At 37.5% G+C, this 25,054-nt stretch overlaps 3 protein-coding genes across 4 annotated transcripts in view; all 3 read right to left on the bottom strand.

Moving 5' to 3' along the window:
- Positions 1-1,221: 1,221 nt before the first annotated feature.
- On the bottom strand, positions 1,222-12,950 carry LOC127435669 (hepatic triacylglycerol lipase-like). The gene is made up of 7 exons (XM_051689307.1): positions 9,044-12,950; positions 8,641-8,819; positions 6,919-7,098; positions 6,664-6,781; positions 3,924-4,157; positions 2,559-2,804; positions 1,222-1,340 (listed from the first exon to the last, which is right to left on the bottom strand). Exons 1-7 carry the CDS (start codon positions 9,126-9,128, stop codon positions 1,222-1,224), a joined length of 1,161 nt encoding a protein of 386 aa, XP_051545267.1. The 5' UTR covers positions 9,129-12,950.
- A 706-nt stretch (positions 12,951-13,656) lies between these two features.
- aqp9a (aquaporin 9a) lies at positions 13,657-22,798 on the bottom strand. The gene is made up of 6 exons (XM_051689606.1): positions 22,682-22,798; positions 21,720-21,846; positions 18,460-18,597; positions 17,997-18,115; positions 16,666-16,883; positions 13,657-14,283 (listed from the first exon to the last, which is right to left on the bottom strand). Exons 1-6 carry the CDS (start codon positions 22,757-22,759, stop codon positions 14,085-14,087), a joined length of 879 nt encoding a protein of 292 aa, XP_051545566.1. The 5' UTR covers positions 22,760-22,798; the 3' UTR covers positions 13,657-14,084.
- A 711-nt stretch (positions 22,799-23,509) lies between these two features.
- LOC127436167 (cingulin-like protein 1) overlaps positions 23,510-25,054 on the bottom strand; it is a 27,400-nt gene continuing 25,855 nt past the window's right edge. For both annotated transcript variants that reach the window (XM_051690160.1, XM_051690161.1), the window contains exons 16-19: positions 25,042-25,054; positions 24,853-24,961; positions 23,947-24,110; positions 23,510-23,781 (exon numbers count right to left, since the gene is read on the bottom strand). The exon at positions 25,042-25,054 is cut by the window's right edge and continues 112 nt beyond it. In XM_051690160.1, coding sequence (XP_051546120.1) covers positions 23,697-23,781; positions 23,947-24,110; positions 24,853-24,961; positions 25,042-25,054 — 371 coding nt within the window. In that variant the 3' untranslated portion in view covers positions 23,510-23,696. The remainder of the gene's footprint in view (positions 23,782-23,946; positions 24,111-24,852; positions 24,962-25,041) is intronic.

Here is a 25,054-nt window from a genome sequence, read left to right as displayed (position 1 = left end):
TTCTTTTGCAGTGGTGCTGGAGATTTTGTAGTGGAACAGCGGTGCAGGAAACGCTAATGATTCAGACTGAGAATTGATATTAATTAATTCATTACAGTGTTAATTGTTTTATTTTTATAAAATAATATGGCCACATGAAGGTAAAAATGCCATTGACAAATATTGCTAAATCACATGCAGCTCTAATCAGATGATGAATAACTGATTTTTAAAATTACTCTAAACCACTGATAACACTGTGTGTGTGTGTGTGTGTGTGTGTGTGTGTGTGTGTGTGTGTGTGTGTGTGTGTGTGTGTGTGTGGTGTGTGTTTGTGTAGTGTGTGTGTGTAGTATGTGTGTTTGTATAGTGCGTGGTGTGTGTAGTTTGTGTGTGTGTGTGTGGTGTGTTTGTGTAGTGTGTGTGTTGGTATAGTGTGTGTGTGTAGTATGTGTGTTTGTATAGTGTGTGGTGTGTGTAGTTTGTGTGTGTGTGTGGTGGTATAGTGTGTGTGTGTAGTATGTGTGTTTGTGTAGTGTGTCTGTGTAGTATGTGTATGTGCGTAGCATGTGTGTTTGAATAGTGTGTAGTGTGTGTGTGTGTAGTGTGTGTATGTGCGTAGCTTGTGTGTTTGTATAGTGTGTAGTGTGTTTGTGTAGTGTGTGTGTAGTATGTGTGCTTGTATGGTGTGTAGTGTGTTTGTGCAGTGTGTGAGTGTGTAGTATGTGTGTTTGTATAGTGTGTAGGGTGTATGTGTGTTTGTATAGTGTGTAGGGTGTGTGTGTAGTGTGTGGTGTGTGTATGTGCGTAGCATGTGTGTTTGTATAGTGTGTAGTGTGTGTTTGTAGTATGTGTGGTGTGTGTGTGTAGTATGTGTGCTTGTATAGTGTGTAGGGTGTGTGTGTGTAGTGTGTGTGTGTGTGTGGTGTGTGTATGTGCGTAGCATGTGTGTTTGTATAGTGTGTAGTGTGTGTTTGTAGTATGTGTGGTGTGTGTGTGTAGTATGTGTGCTTGTATAGTGTGTAGTGTGTGTGTGTAGTATGTGTGTTTGTGTAGTGTGTGTGTGTGTGTGTGTAGTATGTGTGTTTGTATTGTGTGGTGTGTGTGTGTAGTATGTGTGTTTGTATAGTGTGGTGTGTGTGTGTGTAGTATGTGTGTTTGTATAGTGTGGTGTATGTGTGTTTGTATAGTGTGGTGTGTGTGTGTGTGTGTGTGGTGTGTGTGTGTGTGTGTTATGTGGACTCACAGTACTGTGGGTAAGTATGTGCGGTCTCCTGTGGTTCCGTTTAGTGAAACTGTCACAGAAGCCTCGACGGGTTCAATCACATTCAGCAGCAGAACTCTAAGCTGGTAATGAAACACTGAAAACAGGGTGTGCAAGAAGAATTATATAAACAGAAACAGGAAACACTGTCCTCGTCCACTATTTTAAGGTCACCTCTGCATGTAGAGTGTTTATTCAGACCACAGTAGTGCCCGCGGGTGTGGATGAGTCTAAACTTATTTTACATTAAATGTGATGTGCCACTATAGAGCGCAACAGTCTAGTTCTGGAAGTAAAAATCACATTTATTTTCTCCAAAGAGGAATTGATTATTAACAATAACTTATGAATCTTTAAAGACACATCTGTCATGAGCTCTGAGGTTATTAATCAATGGTATATACTTCTGCTGAAGACATCAGTCCACGTTATTTCAACTTCATTGTTTAAATATAATGTTTAAGAGTGAATACCTGGTGAAGAACTACACTACCCATAATCCTAAAGAGAGATCAACCAATCAGAGAACCACATCAAAAGAGCTCCGCCCACTCCCATGATGCACTGTGAATGATGCATTCGAGTCTCTTTCCCAACACGCTCAAACTACTGATATATTTGTATATATCTGAATATTTTGCAATGAAATTAAAATATTGTTTCTATATATTTATAATCAACAACATTAAATCAACAGTTTTGTATTTTTCTATTGTTTAAACTTGTTTACGTCATTCACAATGCATCCTGGGATTGTAGTTCATTCCCTCATTAAATATGTTAAGTACACAGTCTTGTATCTTTGTCTTTTTGTCTGATTTTTAAATAATTTTTAGCTTCAAATGAAAGTCTGTGTTGTGATTCTCGGAGCTGGTTGGTTTGGTTCATGACTTACAGCTTTTGTATGAGGACTTTATGAAATCACTATGGAAACAATTTATGGGGAAAAAAATTACATTTTGAAAAAGTGGGCGAGAACTGTTGTGCTCTATAAACAATTTAAACAGCCTTTTTCCTTTCATGTTCACCATAGATACTTAAAACATGTCTGTAATAAAAAGCTTTAAGACATGAGATTAATGTTAAAGTGATTTCTATGATTTGTGGATTTCTCTAGGATTATGGGTAGTGTAGTTTTTCCACTGACTTCTACAGAAGTGTATACCATTTAACATTCTCAGAGCTTATATCAGGTCTGTCTCGAAAGCTTTATACATTATTATTAAAACTCTATTTCTCTGTGGAGACAATAAATGAAATCTTCCAGAAGCAGCTGTTATAACTGCTATATAACAGGAGTGAAGCATGAACTGACCTTTATAAGGTGTATCTGGACCAGTTTTCAAGTACAGGCCTTTAGCTTTCTTTCCCACGCGCACACGTTTGACGTCATAGCCTAGCGTGTTACAGCGCTTCTGTTTGCAGTCCAGACACAGGCCTTTTTTGAAGGTGCTGTCGTCACGGCAACGGTAGCCTATTATGGGCTGGCTGGTGTTGAACAGAGAGTCGGTGAAAAGTTTGACTGCGCGTTCATGGGCACATTTGATCGTCTTGGGTACACCTGTTAGAAACACAGGGTGGAAGGTGACGCTTTAAACATAACGGCATACTGAGAATGCAATAATAAATACATTAAACAGTAGTATGCCACATTGTTGTCACACAACCTCATTATATCTTTATATATATATATATATATATATTTAATTCAGAGTGTGGCATCCAGTTATCATACAATTTGTATCCAGTTTTTGTCCTGTTGCCTCAAACCGGCTAAATGAGTCTGTCATTCTGGTGGTATTCTTTATTAACTGTACAAAACTGCATACAAATTAAACTTACAGTCAAAATCCACTCAAGTAAAACTGAATAGAGTCAACAGTCTGTCCTGAAGTAAAAATCCCAATTTTTTCCATAGACAAATACATTTTCAACAATAACTTATAAAACGGATGTTTTTTTCCTTAAAGACAGACCTTCCATGAGTTTGCAGACAACAGTTTGCATTATTTCAACTTCGTTGTTTAAAAATGATGTTTAAGAGTGAATTCCTGGTGAAGAACTACACTACCCATAATCCTAAAAGAGAGATCAACCAATCAGAGAACCACATCAAAAGAGCTCCGCCCACTCCCATAATGCACTGTGAATGACACAATCGAGTTGCTCTCAATACACTCTCAAACTACATATATATTGGTATAAATCTTTTGCAGTAAAATGAAAATATATAGTTTCTATACTTATAATCAACAACCTAAAATCAATAGTTTTATATATTTCAATCGTTTTTATTCCGTTACGTCATTTGCAATGCTTCATGGGATTGTACTCGGAAAGTCTGGGCTCTGAGTTTCCCACTGGTAATTAAGACTTTGTGGTGGCATGTGCGCTCAAATCGTAAATTCGATCATTCGACATGACTTGAACACACCAATACTTCCAGGTAACTTGTCAGACTGGAAATGGAGCAGTGTGTTTGGTTGTATTTTGCATATTTTGGTAAATGTAGTAGGTCATCATCTGATATTTCTGTGTACAGTATACATAATGCAGAAGTAGTATATAGAATGCAGTAATGTGGAAATGTTTAGCTGCGAGTGATCTGTGTTGTTGTTGTTGTTGTTGTTGTTGTAGTTGTTCTGGTTATGTGCAGGAAGTGTTTCAGTGTTTTTGGTACCTTGCAGTCCATACTGATAAACATTATTGTAAATGTCGAGCATCTTGCAGCCGGGCTGAAACGAGCCACCATTTGGATAGAAATCCACGTGAGCGACCGTTTGTTTTATTCCCACTCCCAGCATTATACTGCTCTTGGCAAACGTGTGAATGGCGTCCACAAACTGCGCATCATCTGGAGACAATCTGTCAAACGCAGGAACACCTTCAAACTGTGGCCCGGCGGGATCCAGACCTGTCAGAGACACCGTTTAAAACAGAGCAAAGATACACAAGCTTTAAATGGGCTTTTAAGTGCTTCAGATAGGGGGATGTTGGGTATTTTGTTAATTAACTAGTCTACAAAATTCTGTAGCAATGCTCATTAGCGGGAGCAGCAGCACGAGTTTCCATCATGTTTGTGTAATGTGTCAGTTTTCATCAGAAACCCACAAACAGATTATTTCAATATGACTGGTGAGTTCTCACAGTACATGTGATGAAGACTCTGGTGATCTGGACTGACATACAGAAGATCACGTGAAACACGTGATGTCAGTGGATTACGCAGGTTCTTCTAGATAAGAGTGTTGCATTTAATGGGAAGTTTCTGTAATGAAACATGACATTCAGCCGAACTCAGAAAAAAACCATCTGCTGAAAATAGGTGTGTATTCTAAAGAACTGTCATATTAAAGTAGATGTCAGCAGGGATGATTGTTTGGATGGTAATATGGTCGTGTATTTCTAGAGCTTCATGCACCAGCTAAGCAACTGCCATCCCAGAAAACAAAAAACGTTCCCCTAACGTTAGCGTATGGTTCCTGTTTGGTTATTTTTTGTGAACCAGTTTTTAACACTCTAAGAATGTTCTCTTTAAGTTCTAAATAGACCCCATACAGAATTTGCGGTCTCTAGGACAAACTCTATAGCGCCACCACCAGTTAAAAAAAAAACATTTGTTCTAGAAATTCTTTTTGCATGTAATTATGCTCCTCCTAATGATACAAATGGACCGCTTAAATTAAAACTCATCCAGTTACAGTGGCCACCATCTCGTATTATGGTGTTTATCGTTTATTCGCTAATATTCCCGCCAACTTTACCCGATTTGCCTAAACAGTGGCTCAAAATAATCTGATCCACACAGGATGAATAATACCAAATCTTGATTTTTTTTATTATGTTAAAAAGTTACGTTAACACAAACTTAACAAGATCGACAGGATGTGAGGCTATATCTTGCCAAAGGTTTGTCGTATTGAAACAAAACTTGGTATGCTTCATCAGGACCATGATCTGAGGGTACAAGCAAAGTTTGGTGACAGTGCCACCTATAGCTCAAGAAATGTGAGCTTGCCTGTAACTTTTGAACCGTATTGTCTAAAATCATGATGTCTATGGATTCATTGGGTCATGAGGATTTCAAGGATACCCATATCAACCATACTGCCTCTCTGGTACATTGATTTTAATAAAAAAGTTAAATATCTTTTGAACGCATTGTCAGATTTATAATAAACGTGGTATGCATCATTGACATCATGTCCTGAACGTACTTGAGCAGTTTGGAGACAGCGCCACCTATAGTTCAAAAGATAATCCACACTCGTGTGCTGACTCCAACCTTGGCATGTCTTTTTGCCATTCGTGAATCATGTTAACTGAGTGGCACAGTCTGTCAGTTTCTGTAAATGTATATATTATTGGCTAATCAAGAGATTAAGATTGCAGAATCATAGGGAGGTTCTTATAACAATTGAAAAGATAATCATATATGCGCCTTTTGTCGAGCTTCTAGATTTCATGACCAGATGTATTTGAATTAAATGTTGTTTTAACATGTTTGGTGGTGATAACTTATATTTTATTCCAGAGCTTTGAGGTATATTTTTGGGTGAAACTGGAGTGTCGTAGAGGAATATAGCTGATATAATGGGTCTGATCAGAAGGTAAAAGTTATTTCCACATTCTCCATGTCTTCAGAAGTGATATGATAGGTGTAGGTGAGAACCAGATCAATATTTAAGTCCTATTTTTCTATAAATCTCCACCTTTGTCCAGCCCTGACCAAAAGGTGGCGATATGCACAAAGAATGTGATTGCCAAAAAACAAAAAAGAGGAAAGTGAAAGTGGAGATTTATAGTAAAAAAGGACTTAAATATTGATCTTTCACCCACACCTATCATCTCACTTCTGAAGACATGGATTTAACCACTGGAGTCTTATGGATTACTTTTATGCTGCCTTTATGTGCTTTTTGGAGCTTCAAAGTTCTGGTCACCATTCACTTGCATTGTATGGACCTACAGAGCTGAGATATTCTTCTAAAAATCTTCATTTGTGTTCTGCAGAAGAAAGAAAGTCATACACATCTGGGATGACATGAGGGTGAGTAAATGATGAGAGAATTTTCATTATATTCAATTATATAATAATTCTTATTCATTATAATTATTAATCTATTGATGGCTTGTCTGTTTATTGAAGTTGCAGCAGGGTTGCAGAATGGTTTTTGAAATTAAGTGGTTAAGGGAACGTTAGGGGAACGGAAGTACAACCTAAAACAAAAACGTTCTATTTCTGTAAAAATGGAAAACCAAAAAATGTCTTGCAACCAAAACCCAATGCTAACTGTGAATCCTAATATAGAAAACTGCAGGTATATTAGAACGCCTGCCCTCTTTCTTCCTGAATGTAAACACTGTCAAACTGAAATGTGTGTGTTTAAATGTATTTCTATTTTAAGGTGTAAACACACCAGTGATGCGGCCAACTTTCCTGGAGCCTCTGAAGTGACTTCCTGCAAATCCAGCCACATGTGCACCCAGACTGTAGCCAATCAGATGCACTTTATCCATGGAGAGCTGGACAGCTTCCTGTCAAGAGGGAAGTGATGTCATGACTTCATCATGTGTTTCACTCATATATACATTTCTATTGGACCAGCAGCATGTGAAGTGTTTTATGTTTTGTAGATTTCAATCTGAAAATGTTCCTGTGAGATTTGAATCACCTCCAGCCACTTGAGCAGCGTGGCCACATCCTGTCCCACCTGACGGCTGTTCTTGGCTGCGACTGGATAAGGCTGCAGGGCCAGATTCCTCCAATCACTGATGAGCACATTGACCTGACCAATCCTGATCTTCAGAGCAGAAGCCAACCTGAAGATCCACTGTTCCATGATCCCATTCATCTGCAGAGAGAACAAGTGAGTCACGCTGACATTACTGCTGTTTCTTCAATGGGCACTTTAATCACTGTGAACTTCTCGAGAGGAAAAACATGTTTCACTCTCTCACTCGTTGATTTAATTATTCTTCTAATAATGTCCATCAGTGTGTGTTCATGCATCACAGGAGATTCCAGCACATCTCACATTCTGGATTGTGCTGGAAATGATGCTGATGGAAATCACATTTTTAACCTTTTTCAAATAAAATGACCAAAGGATCATTTCATAGCTAACATTTGATGCATCATAAATGCACATAATTAATTCATATTTTCACACTTTTTGCATAATTTGGCAAAATTACAGCTTGATAGGAAATGATGGCGAATAAAAAGTGATATTTCCCTTGATTTTCTTTTAGTCTCATATTTCATGCTCTTCACTGACACTTTTGTCCACTTGGTTGACAAGTACACTAACTTTTGATAAAACTTTATTAGGGGTGAAATTGTTTGTTGTTGTGGAAATGACGTCACAACTGCGGGACAGTCGAAATTTTGATCATTTTTTTCACACAGTAAATATTGGTTTATGTTTATTTTACTCTTTGTTTAGATGATCAGTTGTAAACTTGTAATAATTAGTATTTTATAATGTATTTTCATAGTTTAATATTGAAGGTCTGGTACAAAACTAAAACAGTCAAATCTATAAATAAAAGATATTTAAAAAGTACCAAAAATAAATCATGAAGACCTTGAAAACAACAAGAATAAAGTTGAGATCTGTTGAGATAAAAATCAATCCCTAAAAAGTGCACGCTGGAGAAACAAAATAAAGCACTTTTAAAAAATAGTGTTTATAGAAAACATATACAGAGATGTGAAATATAAAGTTCTGCTCTTGTTTTCATGTTAATATGCGTCTCTGAATCTCTTTCACAGATTTGATGTGATGAACGTCAGCAAAAAATCTTCTTCATTGAGTACTGTCATCTAAATATTCTTTAAACAAAAAGCAAAATGACAAGATATTTTGAGAAACTTTAACAAGAAAAAAAATGTGATTCACTGCAAAAATATATTAGTTTTTTTTCTTGTTGTCAGCGTTTACCAAATGATTCAGATTCTTCAGTATTATGCATCTTTGCTTGTCAAGTAAATGTATCTTGTTTTAAGAATGTTTTTATTATTATTATTGTTATTTTTCCAGACAACATTACAAAAATACTCGGTAGGAAAGAGAGATTTTGCAGTCACCCAATCACATTACAGCTTGTGAGTTTGGAGTGTTTGTCTGTAATCTTCATCAGTCAGTGAACAGACTCGTGAGTTTTGATGTAACAGAAACAGAAGTGAATTCACATGAGCTCAACATAAACATGCTATTTTATGTTGAATCAGCAGAACTGTGTGATTCTTCAGAACTTCCTGTCTGTTCTACATGTTTGTTGACGTGAGTTCAGTTCTCCACACAGAAGATCCAAACACACTGAATCTGTTAGCAGGTATTAGACGTCATGAAACATCACAGTTGACATCACGTGATGAAGCTGATTGTTACCGTCCATCCGTGTATGATCAGCACCAGTGGATCACTTCTGTTGTAGCTGCATCTGTCCAGCGTTTCAGATCTGAACGGAACCACAGTACAGGTTTCTTCAAATACATTTCCCTCGTGATACACATGGAAACTGGATTTGACCCGCAGTGGCATCTTCACATGATTTGAGATGGAAGTCTCTGCAGCAGCGCGCACACACATGAACACACGTGTCATTTCAGAACATTTAACTAGCAGCAGCAGCACAGTATCCTGTGGTTTGTTGGATGTTTCCATGGCAAACATTTAAAGACTTTATCTAAGAACATACAATTATAGAAGATCATGGTCTAAAATAAAAGCTCTCTTCATACACATCAGACTTTAAACCTACAGAATGTGAAGGAAGGATTTATTTTCTTACCTGTGAAGTTTGTGCTTTCTTCCACAGCTGAAGTCAAAGTGTAAATGAGACATAAAGAGGTCACGACCCTGCTGTAGATCAACATGATTCAATGAGATGATGGAAAAATCCACTGGATCTGTTGGGAAGTTTCTGCTCTTGTGGCAGAGAGAAAGCCACCCACTGGAGGGAGGAACCTGTTTTAAGAACTGCTGAATGCAAAGCACACACACACACACAGAGAGACAGAGAGAGAGAGACATTGGTACTCACAGGCAAACATTCTCTTCTCTGATTGGCTGTTGGCTTTAGGCACACTTTAAATGGGGAAAATCTGGTGGGTCCATTGGAACAGAAAATAGAAACTATTTAATTTCAAGCATTCATGTCTTAAAAACCCCTTTGTTGTCTGTGTTGTTTCACTTGTCGAGTCTTGACATGTTCTCTCAGCGTTGTTAGAATGTTATATTGTAGCACTTCTAATGTTACAGTCTTCAGATGAATCACTCATGTTGTTGCATTTCTCATTTGTATGTTAAATGAATACATGAAAATGAGCCTGTTTTATTCACACTTCATTTTACATTTAGCAGATACTCTTAGTGACTTACAAAAAGTGATTTAGCTTCACATATATTTACTTTTGTGTTTCATGTATTCTCATATGAATTAGTTTTGTGTTCCCTCGCAATATGTTTTACGTTCCCTCGCAATATGTTTTGCGTTCCCTCACGAATGTTTTACGTTCCCTCGCATTATGTTTTGCGTTCCCCGGCAATATGTTTTACGTTCCCCCGCGATATGTTTTGCGTTCCCCCGCATTATGTTTTGCGTTCCCCGGCAATATGTTTTGCGTTCCCTCGCAATATGTTTTGCGTTCCCTCACGAATGTTTTACGTTCCCTCGCATTATGTTTTGCGTTCCCCGGCAATATGTTTTACGTTCCCCCGCGATATGTTTTGCATTCCCCCGCGATATGTTTTGCGTTCCCTTGCATTATGTTTTGCGTTCCCCGGCAATATGTTTTGCGTTCCCCGCGATATGTTTTGCGTTCCCCCGCATTATGTTTTGCGTTCCCCCGCATTATGTTTTGCGTTCCCCGGCAATATGTTTTGCGTTCCCCCGCAATATGTTTTGCGTTCCCCCGCATTATGTTTTGCGTTCCCCGCAAATATGTTTTGCGTTCCCCGCCAATATGTTTTGCATTCCCCCGCATTATGTTTTGCGTTCCCCGGCAATATGTTTTGCGTTCCCCGCATTATGTTTTGCGTTCCCCCGCATTATGTTTTGCGTTCCCCGGCAATATGTTTTGCGTTCCCCCGCATTATGTTTTGCGTTCCCCGGCAATATGTTTTGCGTTTCCCCGCTATATGTTTTGCGTTCTCCCGCGATATGTTTTGCGTTCCCCCGCTATATGTTTTGCGTTCCCCCGCGATATGTTTTGCTTTCCCCCGCGATATGTTTTGCGTTCCCTTGCAATAAATTTACCATGGTTTACTTAAATAACCATATTGTAACCTTGATATTTTTAGTAAAACCATGGTTTCCGTCAATAAATAAATAAATAAACTGTTAGCCTACAACAATCATGGTTACTACAATATTACTATAGAAAACAAAAAACATGTTTTCTGCCAAAAACTATGGTTACAGCAGTCTAAAAATATTTATAGCAGTTTATTATAATATTGTTAATATTTGTAAATGCATTAGGTATCATTAACTAACAATGAATAAAGTATTTTTTACAGTATTTATTAATCGTTGTTAATGTCAGTTAATAAAATAGCATTGTAAGTTTGTTAGTTCATAGTGCATTAACTAATGTTAACGTATACAACTTTTGAATTTAAAAATCATATGTTGAAATTAACATTAACCAAGATTAATGTAAATGCTGTAAAAGTATTTTTCATTGTTAGTTCATGTTAACTAATGTTGTTTACTAATGTTAAAGAATTTAACCTTATTTTAAAGTGTTAACACAATATTACTATAGTAAAACCATACTTAAACTATTGTAATTGCATAGCAAAACCCTGACCAAAAAAAAACTTTTACTGGTGTCTCCAGCTTCTCAGATGTTTCTCATGAGAAAAAGACTCCAGTAATCTCACATGTGAGTTTCACAAGAGATTTGATGAGATCTAAGGGAGGACTGTAATCAAAAGTCAATGATCTCAACATGAACGATATTTCTCATTCAGTTCTCTCAAGAGCAAATGATCTGAATGATGATAATAATAATAATAATAATAATAATAATAATAATAATAATAATAAATATTCCTTACATTTATATAGCGCTTTTCTAGGCACTCAAAGCGCTTTACATAGTACAGGGGAATCTCCTCAACCACCATCAGTGTGCAGCATCCACCTGGATGATGCGACGGCATCCATAGTGCACCAGTACATTCACCACACACCAGCTATTGGTGGAGAGGAGAGAGAAGAGTTATAGAGCCAATTAGTGGATGGGGATTATTAGGAGGCCATGATTGATAAGGGTCAATGGAGGGAGTTTTGGCCAGGACACCGGGGTTACACCACTACCCTTTACAAGAAGTGTCCCGGGATTTTTAATGACCACAGAGAGTCAGGACCTCAGTTTAATGTCTCATCTGAAGGACGGTGCCTTTTTACAGTATAGTGTCCCCATCACTATACTGGGGCATTAGCACCCACACAGACTGCAGGGTAAGCACTCGCTGCTGGCCTCCCTTATACCTCTTCCAGCAGCAACCTTAGTTTTCCCAAATGAATATCCACATTCATTTTCAAAGCCTTGAATGGTCTAGCTCCACAGTATTTATGTGACCTTCTATCACGCTATATTCCATCACATTCCATAAGATTGCAAAATTATGGGTTGTTAATAATACATAGAATATCAAAATCCACAAAAGGAGGTAGATCCTTTTCATATTTGGCTCCTAAACTATGGAAGAGTCTCCCTAACACTGTTCGGGATGCAGACACACTCACTCAGTTTAAGTCTAGACTAAAGACTCATCTATTTATCCAGACAAACACCTAATTTATCCATCAACTCATAGTTATGCTGGATTAGTTAGGTCTGCCGGAAATGGAAACACTTCTCATATTCTATGGCATCTACGCTAATATTATTCTATTTGTTTCCCTGTCTTGACCTTGGGATACATATCCTGAGGTCACCAGAGCCTGCCAAGATCCAGCTCTGGTCCTTTCTGATGTCCGACTCCCACTACTCTGTGTTGCTGAGTGATGACTACTAACTGCAGCCTGTGCCAGCCAGATATCACTTCAGATAAATTAGCTGTATGCCTGGCTGAATAGATGAGTCTTTAATCTAGACTTAAACTGAGTGATTGTGTCTGAGTCTCGAACCATGCACTCCACTGAACCTCACCGAAATGACCTGCCGGTTGAACTGCGATGCACCTCACTGATCTCTGCCTGCATCACCTCGGTCTAATGATGGACTACACTCTTATAATGGAATACATAGACTATCAATTAATTACCAACAAATCCCTTCATCAGCCAACTAACAAAGGACAATTGCATCAATGTGAACTTCTGCAGTTAATCCAGGATGAACTTCAAAGACATTAGTCATTAATCTTACAGTTCATACAAAATCTTTGTTTAAACACTGACCCTCAACACTTACTTAGTTTAATAATCTTAAACCATGACTTGCACTATACATAAGTAATATTGTCATTATATTCATGATGTTAGTCAGAGGGGAACTGGCCCCCACAGTGAGTCTGGTTTCTCTCAAGGTTATTTTTCTCCATTAATCAACATCTTATGGAGTTTTGTGTTCCTTACCACAGTCACCTTCAGATTGCTCACTGGGGGGTCTAAATATAAATATAATTATTTTCTACCGTTTATTTTAAGGCACAATTTACAATCATATCTTTTTTTTTAAAACCGCACTATTATGACTCGAAGACATTACTATATTACATGTTTTTCTGTTGAAGCAAAATTTTCTGTAAAGCTGCTTTGAAATGTGTTGTGAAAAGCGTTATACAAATAAAAATGACTTGACAGCTCTGTTCTCTTACTGCATATCAACTATTAACTCATTTGTGTCTGTATTTATTTCTCCTAAGGAAATAGTTGAGAGTTAACTGAAAACTCCATGCAGTCTCATGAGCTATGAAAGAGCATCATCTGAGCAGTAATACTTTTCTATTAAATGATCTCAACATTTCAAATGTTAAAACATGCCAAGAAAAACTGCAGATAAAAGTAATGATGGATATGAACTCCTGTTACTCTAATAACACTGTAAAAACACAATAACCATCTGTAAATCCAGAATTGCCCTTGACTTTGATTAATAATCATAATCATAAACAGACTTCCAGTAAATGAAAGTAAAAGCAAGATTGTATCAGTACTACACGAGTGATTTATGATGTTTATTTCATTATAAAGTGTTTCGTTAGATTCACTCCACCTGCGTCTGTGAATGTGTGTCATCTGTGAAAGGTTGACTCGTGGGTAGTGATTTTGTCCCAGAAAAATGAGCCATTGCCAAGATTCTGTAATATTCCCTCAAACTTCCAAGCAAACATCTAATATTGTGTCCAACTGTGTGTGTATGAAAGCAAACTACATTTGCAGTAAAAGTTCAGTCTTTATTTCAGCAAAAACATAAACATAGAGTTTAAGTCTTGGGATTTCATTACAAAAAATGATTCTCTACTTTACTTTTATGAAAGACAGTCAAACTCAAATAAGTCTGATCTACACACACAAATACATAAACACTTACTATACATGTAAGCTTCAAAAGAACATAAAACTTTCAATTACCGCTATGACATTTAGGTTAAATAAACATTACATGAAAATGCAAAAATCAAGTGGCAAAACATTTTCAGCTCTTTTTGACAAACAGGTTGTTTTTTTGTTTCCATGAATCATTAAATGTAAATTGTTGCGTGTAGCATGTAGAAGTAAAAACTGCTTATCAGACGTGCAGAAACACTGAATGTTCACATTCAAATGCAGCCGTTCATTATCTTCTGTAAATTCATGTTCATGTTTCTGGTTTCTAGCTCATGTTGATCATCTCGTACTTGTCCTTCAGACTGCTGTCCTCGTCTTCATCCTCCTCTTCCTCGGGTTCTTCATGAGGTTTGTCTGTGTGATTGGAGTGATGCAGCTCGATCAACAGGAAGTAGATAATTGCTCCGGCCACGCCCCCTACCAGCGGTCCTGCCACAGGAATCCACCACCAGTAATCAGCAGTACTGCAGTACACACACACACACACACACACACACACAGAATATTCACTGTATATCACTGAGAATCGAAAGATGCACAATCATTGTGAAATGCAATATTTCCATTTGTTAAATAATATTTATGTGTTTTATCTGTTACACAAACACACAGCTGATGATGATGGAGACCAGAGATCATGTGAGCGTCTGGAGTTTTCACACTGGTGACTATCGGTGTTTGTTTTATTTACAAATACATTGTTGTTGACAATATTTGACAATATTTTTACCCTCATTAGTTGGGGTTCCATCCACATATTTGTATGTGAATTTTGGGATATTGCATAAAATCTGTTGGACAGAAACACCAAGATGCAAAAGCAATCTCCAAAATGCATTTTTTTTTAAATGTACACGCTTTCTTGAGGTGGATAATTATTTTCTTTAATAAAAAAGACATGCACATAAAGTCTGATGGAAACACATTTACAGAATATATTGTATAGAATATATATAGTAGTATGAGTATAGTATTATATAGTAGTATAGATATGCATTAAAAAGTCTTGTGAAAATATCTATTTTGCACCAGTTTCCCCAGAAGTGACGATTTTGTTCCCTTAAACACATGAAATGGAAACGCTGCTTTATTCACATTGTTTTGGTGATATTCTGATTTTGTGCATAAATGAAACAGTAACACTTAATAAAGTTCAACATTAGTTAACATGAACTAACAATGAACAATACTTTTACAGCATTTATAATCTAATTTAAACAGTAACACATTTATCAAATGAAAAGTTGTATATGTTATCATTCATTTATGCAGTATGAACTAACAATTGTATTTTTATTAACTAACATTAACAAAGATGAATAAATCCTGTTAAAAATATTTTGTTCATTGTTAGTTTATGATACTTAATGCATCAGCTAATGTTAATGAATGGAACCTTATTGTAAAGTGTTACTAATTACATTTTTTAATAAATTAAATTCACTTTATTAACATTAGAACAGGGTTTCCATTCATTCTTGAAAACCTGGAATTTTGCAATGCAGTTTTCTAGTCATGGAAAATTAGAAAAATACCTAAACATCCTGGAAAATATTTCTGTTTATTAGAACTGTCTGACTGTGTTGCTAACAAGGTTTTTGTTACATGCACAAAAACATGTTAATGATCGGGACTTGGAATAGGAGTGAAATACACATTCGTATGGTTATGTCACTGCCGGCGGCTGCACATTGTGAAATAACATCAACGGTGGACTGGCATGAAAGAATCCCTGTCACGTACATTCTCTGTTCATCTCCTGTCATCTCTGCTTTTTATTTGTATTGATATTATACAAAATATGATTTTTCCGTTCCTACATTGCTGTTGTCTTAACCACAAAAACATTTGCGTTATAAACTTTAGACAACTGATTATTTTTTAAACTAATTCACACCCTGAGTTGGTAGCGTGGTGATTCGGCCTCGTGATGTGAGTTAATTTTCAATAATTCAATGATCGGAGTCTGCTTATACAGCAGTTAACACGTGTAGTATGTGGAAAACATGGAATCTAGTCATAAAAATTGCATTAGCAATAAAACACTGAATGTCATGGAATATGACATATTTGCACATAAATATATGTTTGAATGCACAATTAATCGAATTAAAATTGTGATGTGTCCTAGTGTGATGATTAAACTGCAAAAGTCTGTGATTTAATTGAATAAATAAATAATCTCCAAGTGATGCACGCTTCAAAATGAATGTGTAGAGACGGCTGCTCATACACTGAAAACACCTCATCATGATCATCACATGCACACTTGTGAGTGAGATGACAGAGCACTATGAAGTGCACTACACATACAGACTATACAGTATATGTAATTTAATTAAATCACACTGAGACATGTAAAGAAATCTTTATCTGGAGGTGAGAAACTACCGTCAAAAACACACAGAAGTGCCAAAATAAAAGCTCGATTTAAATGGACTCATGTATTTGTGATTAAATATTACACCTGTTGGGCACATAAAATGTCCTGGAAAAGTGTGCCTTGAAAAGAGTGGGAACTGTGAAGAAATAGTCGTGAGTGTGTGTGTGTGTGTGTGTGATACTGTATCCACGGTCACATTTACAGCTCTTAAATGCATGTGATGATATATAATGAATAATCAGTATTTATATATTCATGTTTGTGTGTGTTGAGCTGATAAACACCATGAAACAAAAGTCTGAAACTCCAGACACTTTTTGTCTTCCGAATTCTAGTGAATTTCCCTTCCTTACAGCGTAACTGTCTTTGTAGGCTGTCGAGTGCAGTTCAGCTCACTAGAGATCTAGATGAGTTCTTGTAGAGTTCCAGATCATCTGTTGATGTTCTTCATGTGTTTTCTCACCTGAACACCTCCATTCCCCATCCGGCTACAGCGGTGAAGAGCCGCGGCCCGAGATCTCGTGCGGGATTCAGAGGGTAACCGCAGTTCAGGCCCATAGAAACACTGATGCCCAGAAGAATCAGACCGATGGCCAGAGGCTCCACACCTTTAGGAGCGCCGATGTTCCTCCCATCAATGATGGCCAGAATACACAGAACCAGCATTCCTGTTCCGACCACCTGACAGATGCACGAGTCATGTGATTCAAACTGACAGATCAACATCATCATTTTCATCAAGTGAAGATGTGTTTAAAGCTTCTGTGGATGATAAAATACTCGTACAGAGATAAGTCATTGGTAGTTTGACTTCCTGAAGTTCCGACACGCTTTAAAAACATTTATCTGTTTGTTTGAGCGACTCGGCATGTCAACTTCTGATTCAAGTTTGGGGCGGGACTATCCTTTTGATTGACCAATGACAGATAGGGGCGTGTTTTGAAAACAGTCTTAATTTTTGAAATTCTGTTTGGTGACGTTAGTGGTGCAGAAATGACACTTCAGCTTTAACACAAAGAAGTCTTTTAAATAATTTACTGAGAATTTAGGACATGAGTTACAGTAAATGTGGTAGTGTTAGAACAGTTTAATTGTGATAAGAGTTCACTGTGTCTAATTAAAACTATTTAATTGTTATTTGTGAGAGAACAAGTTGAATTAGGTCAGTAGGTTCAGACTCGTTTAATTGGTGGTTTTCTGGGTAGAAAAGTTCAGCTGATCAATGAGCATTAGGCAAATTCACAGAATGAGGACAAACATTAGTCTGGGTTACTACCATCTGTCTGCGCTGTCAACACAAACTCTCATTTCAACATGTGTTCATTTTAATGGTAGGTGGGTTTCCTGTCAGATTCCAGCTTTTCCTCAGTTTATATGATCTCGACCTGATTACTCACAAGCACGAGTCACTGTATGAGACTTGTTGATTATTCCCGGTCAGATTGAGATTCTTTATTTATCTCATAAATAAAGTGTCATTTCTCCTCCTCCTATTGCAAAAGTTTTCAAACATCTTAGTGAATACGCCCCCCGTTTACCGTTGATCAAACAAACAGATAGTCCCGCCCCCAACTCACGCCATTGGTCGAGTCAGTGTTGTTGTGTCAGGCTGAGCGGGTCGCTCAAAACAAACAGGATTTTTTATAGCACCACAGAGACACAGTGTTTACAGTTTTCTAGAAAATTAACCTACGAATGGCTTATTTAAAGTTGTCTCTGCATATTAAGCTGGGATACGAGAAAGTATTTAATCATAGAAAAAGTTACATCAACGTTAAATCATAATTTTCTGACCTGATCCACGAATCCACCTAGTATTGTGAGGTGTCTGCCGGGATATGATGCAAAAATGTGTCCTGTGGCATTGATTCCCGTCACAGACAGAATTCCACTCGTGAATTCCATGAACGCATCTAAACAACAAAACCATTCATCATCACATGATCCTGATCGCGGAGAGACACCAGAGGAAAATCTTATTGCTTAGATGTTGCTCTTTCATAGCTCATTGAACTGAATCAAGCTCTCAGCTCTTCAGTCAACATATCAACTTCAGTGTTTCTCAGGAGAAACTTCTGAGAAGCAGGAGAGACCAGAAAAAGTCTCCATTTGCTCTCACTGGTGTCTATGAGAAATAATGGTGATAATAACGAGGGTTCATTTGTGTGTTTTTTTTCTCTATGTGACAGCAGGATGAAGCAACAGGAAATGAATTTAAGTGATTTGTTTGCAATTGATTTGATTGGAGGAAACTCACCGAAATAGAGTCCAAACACTCCGGCCGCTCCAGCGAACGCTCCCAGCAGCTGAGCGAGAACATAGATGGGAAACTTCCAGATCTTCAGCTTCCCCAGAACAACCATCGCCAGAGAGACGGCGGGATTCAGGTGACCACCTGACACACAAACAAACTCATTAACAGATCACAAGAGATTAAATAATCCAATATTTGAGAGCTTTAATCTCTAAAGGTTTACGCAAACACTACACAAACACTATTTAAACACAAACATCATAAACACTGCACAAACACAAACTCTATACAATCATAAATACTAGAGAAACATTACACAAACATAACTATTATAAAAACATAAACACTACTCAACATTAACACTATATACACACTGCACACTCTACAAACACAAACACTAAAATAAACTCTATAAACACGGCCCTAAAATGAACACTACAGAAATATTACACAAACATGAACACTATACAAACACTCAACAAACATAAACACTACACATATACATACTACATGAACATTAACACTATAGACACACTTCACAAATACTCTACAAACATAAACACCACAAAAACACTATATACACTGCCCTAACATACACCCTACAGGAACATTACATAAACATAAACACTACACAAACACATACTACATGAACATTAACACTATATACAACTGCACAAATACTCTACAAACATAAACACCACAAAAACACTATAAACACTGCCCTAACATACACCCTACAGGAACATTACACAAACATTATTGTACAAATATTATACAAACAAACACTACACAATTTAAATTTACTAAACAAATAAACACTTCACAAGCACTATATCAACACAAACACTATAAATACTGTGCAAACATGAACACTATACAAACATAAGTACTAGGGAGACATGACACAAACATAAATATTATACAAACATAGACACTAAATACACTACACAAACATAAACACTACAAAAACCAACACTATAAACTCCTAACATGAATACTTCAGAAACATTACACAAACATCACCACTGTGGAAACACTAAACAAACATTACACAAACACTATAAACACTGTGCAAACATGAACACTATAAAACATTAATCCTAGAGAAACATTACACAAACATGAATATTATAAAAACTAAACAAACACATAAACATAAACACTACACAAACACATACTACATGAACATAAACACTATATACAACTGCACAAATACTCTACAAACATAAACACCACAAAAACACTATAAACACTGCCCTAACATACACACTACAGGAACATAACATAAACACTACACAAACACACAATACATGAACATAAACACCACAAAACAAACTCTATAAACACTGCCCTAACTACACACTATAGGAACATTACACAAACATAAATATTATACAAACAAACACTACACAAACATTAACTAAACAAACAAAGCACTATATAAATGTGAACACTAAAAAACATTAATTCTAGAGAAACATTACACAAACCTGAATATTATAAAATATAAAAACTAAACAAACACAAACACTATAAACTCTTTCCTAACATGAACACTACAGAAACATTACACAAACATCACCACTGTGGTAACACTCAACAAACACTATACAAACATGAACACTATACTAGAGAAACTAGTACATAAGACACACAACCATCCTTTCACACAAACTCATTGAATAAACTCATCTGCTTTCTGTTAAACACACAGAGACACACAAACACATACACATACACACGCACACTCACACAGAGACACACAAACACATACACACGCACACTCACACAGACACACACTCACACACACAGACACACACTCACACACACTCACTCACACACACTCACACGCACACATACACATACACACGCACACTCACACAGAGACACACAAACACATACACACGCACATTCACACACAGACACACACTCACACACACAGACACACACTCACACACACTCACTCACACACACACTCACACGCACACAGACACACACACACACACACTCACACACACACTCACACACAGACACACACTCACACACACAGACACACACTCACACACACTCACTCACACACACACTCACACGCACACAGACACACACACACACACACTCACACACACACTCACACACAGACACACACTCACTCACTCACGCACACAGACACACACTCAAACACACACACACACTCACTCACACACACAGACACACACTCACACACACAGACACACACTCACACACACTCACTCACACACACACTCACACGCACACAGACACACACACACACACACTCACACACACACTCACACACAGACACACACGCACACTCACACACAGACACACACTCACACACACAGACACACACACTCACACACACACAGACACACACTCACTCACACACACACTCACACGCACACAGACACACACAGACACACACTCACTCACTCACACACACACACTCACTCACACACACACACACATACACACTCACTCACACACACAGACACACACACACTCACTCACACACACACACACAAACACACACTCACACACACAGACACACACACACTCACACACACACACACACACAAACACACACTCACACTCACACACACACACAAACACACACACACACTCACACACACACACACACACAAACACACACTCACACTCACACACACACACACAAACACACACTCACACACACAGACACACACACTCACACACACTCACACACAGACACACACACACACTAACTCACACACACACACACACACACACACTCACACTCACTCACACACACACAGACACACACTCACACACACACTCACTCACACACACAGACACACACACACACTGGCATGTGCTCGGATCTATGGGTCTGTTGGAATGGTCGCCCTGAGCAACATATGACCTTGGAATTCAGCAGAGAGTTTGACATCAAATCAATCGTCATTCAGGAGCATTATGATGATGGTTGAGATGATATCACAAACCATCCAAAACTTACACAATTCACCCAACTTTATAAAACAACAAGAGTGACAGATTATTTTATCGATACAACAGAAAACTAAAACGACCCTGAACAATAATGAACTGCTGTAGAGACGCAGAGAGATTTATTGATCACTTCTGAGAATCCTGATAATCACATTATGACTCACATGTAAGAGGCAGTGATATACAGTATGTGTGATGTTATATAACACATGTGCAGTGTTGTGTCTATATAATAACATGATGTGTGTGACGTTTACCTGAGACGCCGCCGGCCACATACACACCCATCATGAGTCCAGTGCTGAAGCCGATGTGAATGGTCAACGGCTCGCCGAGAGTGTTTCTGCTCAACACTGTCTGAGCCACAGACCCACAACCAAACAACTGACACACAACAGTTCACTGATTACCACACAACAGTATACATGGAACCCCACACAGAAATCACATAAATGACAATAGTGAATATGCAATATATCTTGTGGTCACACCTGACAATATGATTCCATTTGTGTACATTAGTAAATGCTTTAGGTATTATGAACTTTCAATGAACAATATATTTAAATATTGAGTAATGTTAATTCATAACACAATTGGTCATTGTTAGTTCATAATGCAGTAATTATTGTTAACGTATACAACTTTTCATTTTAAGAATATATTAGTATGTGTTGACATGAACAAAGATTAATTAATGTTCTAAAAGTATTGTGTATTGTTAGTTCATGTTAAATACTGTTAACAAATTGATCTTGGGAATTACAAAGTGTTACCTTTTTCATCGATATAAAAACAAATATTCCAAAATACTACAAAAAATGGCTGTTTTCGTAAATGTAACAAATATTTTCCCCAAAACGATTGGAATTTGAATATGTACATATATGCTCTAATATACCAACTGTAATTCTTTATATATATATTTATATATAGCCGTATATCAGATGTCTGTATGGGATCATAGAACAGATACACCGTATGAACACAAATGTTCTAAAAGATCTTAAATGTCACATAAAGATGAGGCAACACTGGCCAATAGATTTGGTGTTATATATATATATATATACTGTATACATAATTCAAATGATTTTGTCAGTCTGTATAGAATAAAACGGCTGTTTCTGGAGTAAAAGTGCATTTTTCAGCTGATCTTGATTTGAACTGAATGACAAATCTCCCATCAGTCCCATTAAAAACATGCAGATATACTCACCACCAGCACAAACGTCCCGAGGAACTCGGCGAGGAACTCTTTGAAGATGCCGTGTTTGATGACACAATGATGCTTCATGTTTGAGACAGTTTCACTCTCGCTGTGATGTGTCTGATGTGAATCCACACACAATCTGACTGTCAGACTGAACGCTCGGCTGCATTAAACTCCCCAAACACACACACACGCATCGATCTGTCTCTCATTGTGTGTGTGTGCATTTACTAACATGATATGTGCTAAGTTTGACCTCTGACCTGGAGTTTAATTCATGAGTTTAATGTCTCAAGCTAAACTATTTTTACTCAGAAATATCTTAAAAATTACTCAATTTATTTTAGGCCTTCAAGCCTATTTTGTGGCAGGAAATTATCGTGGGCACTGACAAAAAATTACCATGGTATTAGCAGGGGTGTCTCTAGGATTTGTAAACATCATGGGCTAAGGGAACCCCCAAATATTTTCACAAGTAAGAATGGTGTACTCTTACCATGGCACAGTGATGGTAATACTATGGTATTTGCTTGATACTTGAGATGCATGTCTAAGAACCATGATGGTTTTGATCCTCTTTATATTGTAAAATGTGTTTACCTGCAGTACAGAGTCGTTCACGTGCTGCACACGCAGGTGTTGAACATACTTAAGTCTTTTCTGCATTCTAACGTGTCTCATTACAGTGAGAAACTGCTTCAAATGATTCAGTGCGTGCGGGAGCTGTCCAGATTATTCAAAGTGGATTGTGAACCGATTCAGACTGTTTTGACAACCCGTTTGAGCACTTCAGTGAAACAACAAACAAACAAAAAAATCAGATTCATTCAACTTAAGAAGTGTATTTATTTCCCCCAGTAACTTGAGTTATGCAAATGAAGAAGCAGAATATTAAAACATACAGTTGACTGAATTCATGTGTGATGTTCCCTGAGAGTTTGACATCATCAGTTCAGTCATGTGAATACTAGAGAACACAAGCACATGTGAATAATGAATGATGATAAAATGTGCTCATGTGTCAGTCTGAGGTGAAGACTCGCTCCTCTTCATCATCATCATCATCATCATCAGTCGTCTGCTGTTTATTGGGTCTCTTGTTGCGTCTGCAGACAGATGTGGACATACGGACGGCTCAGACCCTAATCCTCACTTGTAAGTAAATATATGTTTCCTCTTGTTCTAAGTTATTTACAATATCAATTATTGCACAATCAGTGAATTCACAAATGTGTTTTTATGCTGGATTGGCACTGGTCATGCTGTCTCACCTGATCTCGCAGCGGAGAGCGGAGAGTTGTGTCTGCAGCTGATCGTTCACTTCCTGTTGCTCCTCCACATCTCTCTGGAGCTTCTTCCTGCTGTTCTCCAGTCTCTCGATCTCCTCCTCAGCCTCGTCCAGCTGACGCTTCAGTGTTTTCAGATGCAGAGCAAGCTGAACACACACACGACAGTGAGAAAACACACCTGCATGTGCTTTTACAAACTGTGTGACCAATCAGATTAGAGCTTGTTGCTTTTGTGTGGAGTATTTTTGCCTTGATTTCCAGTAGAAATATCTAAACATTATTAAAACAAGATAAATTTATAGCTAAAGATAGCAAGATAAATGACAAGATGTTTTGTTTTCAGAGAAATCTCACAACATTTAGAAACGTTTATGCTTATATTAAGAAAATGATATTTGTCAGTTGGGTAAGGAAAAACTCGATTCAAAGAGAAAACAAGATTATTTTTCTTTCCCCATTGGCAGTTAGTTTTTTCTTGCTTCAAGCATAAATCCCACCAAATTTAGTTCGATTTCTCTGAACACAAGACTTAATATCTCATGCCATTTTGCTTCTACAGTCATTTTTTCTTGTTTTAAGGATGTTTAGATATTTTACTGGAAAACAAGACAAAAATACTCCGTAAGAAAATGATTTTTGCAGTGTATCTCAACTGGTAGAGTATGACAGGAGGAACATCAAGGTCATGTGTTCGATTGCCAGTAAACACACAGATTTACGTATAATGTGGATTGAAGTCGGATTAGATAAAGATGTGCTTCTATGTAAATCCATCAGACATGAGTGTACGTTTAAAGCTCTGAACATGTGTGTCTACACTCTTTCTGTGAATAATAATACTGATGATTTTTCCTGACAGGTTGTTTTGAGGATGGGTGAGAGCATCACCTGATCTCTCTGGTCCTGTAGAGACATCTGCTCTTCCTCCAGGTGAACGATCATCTCCTTCATCTTACGCTCCAGTTTACGATTCACCTGCTGCAGCTCATTATTCTGTCTGAACGACAGAACGACATCATCAGTTAATCAGTCTCTGTTATTCCTGAAATCACAGTTTCATTCATGAGTTTCTCTCACTTCTCCTCTTCCA

The sequence above is a fragment of the Myxocyprinus asiaticus genome, chromosome 46 (assembly GCF_019703515.2).
Source record: "Myxocyprinus asiaticus isolate MX2 ecotype Aquarium Trade chromosome 46, UBuf_Myxa_2, whole genome shotgun sequence".
Lineage (NCBI taxonomy): Eukaryota > Metazoa > Chordata > Actinopteri > Cypriniformes > Catostomidae > Myxocyprinus > Myxocyprinus asiaticus.
This window is presented reverse-complemented; position numbering and strand designations above follow the sequence as displayed.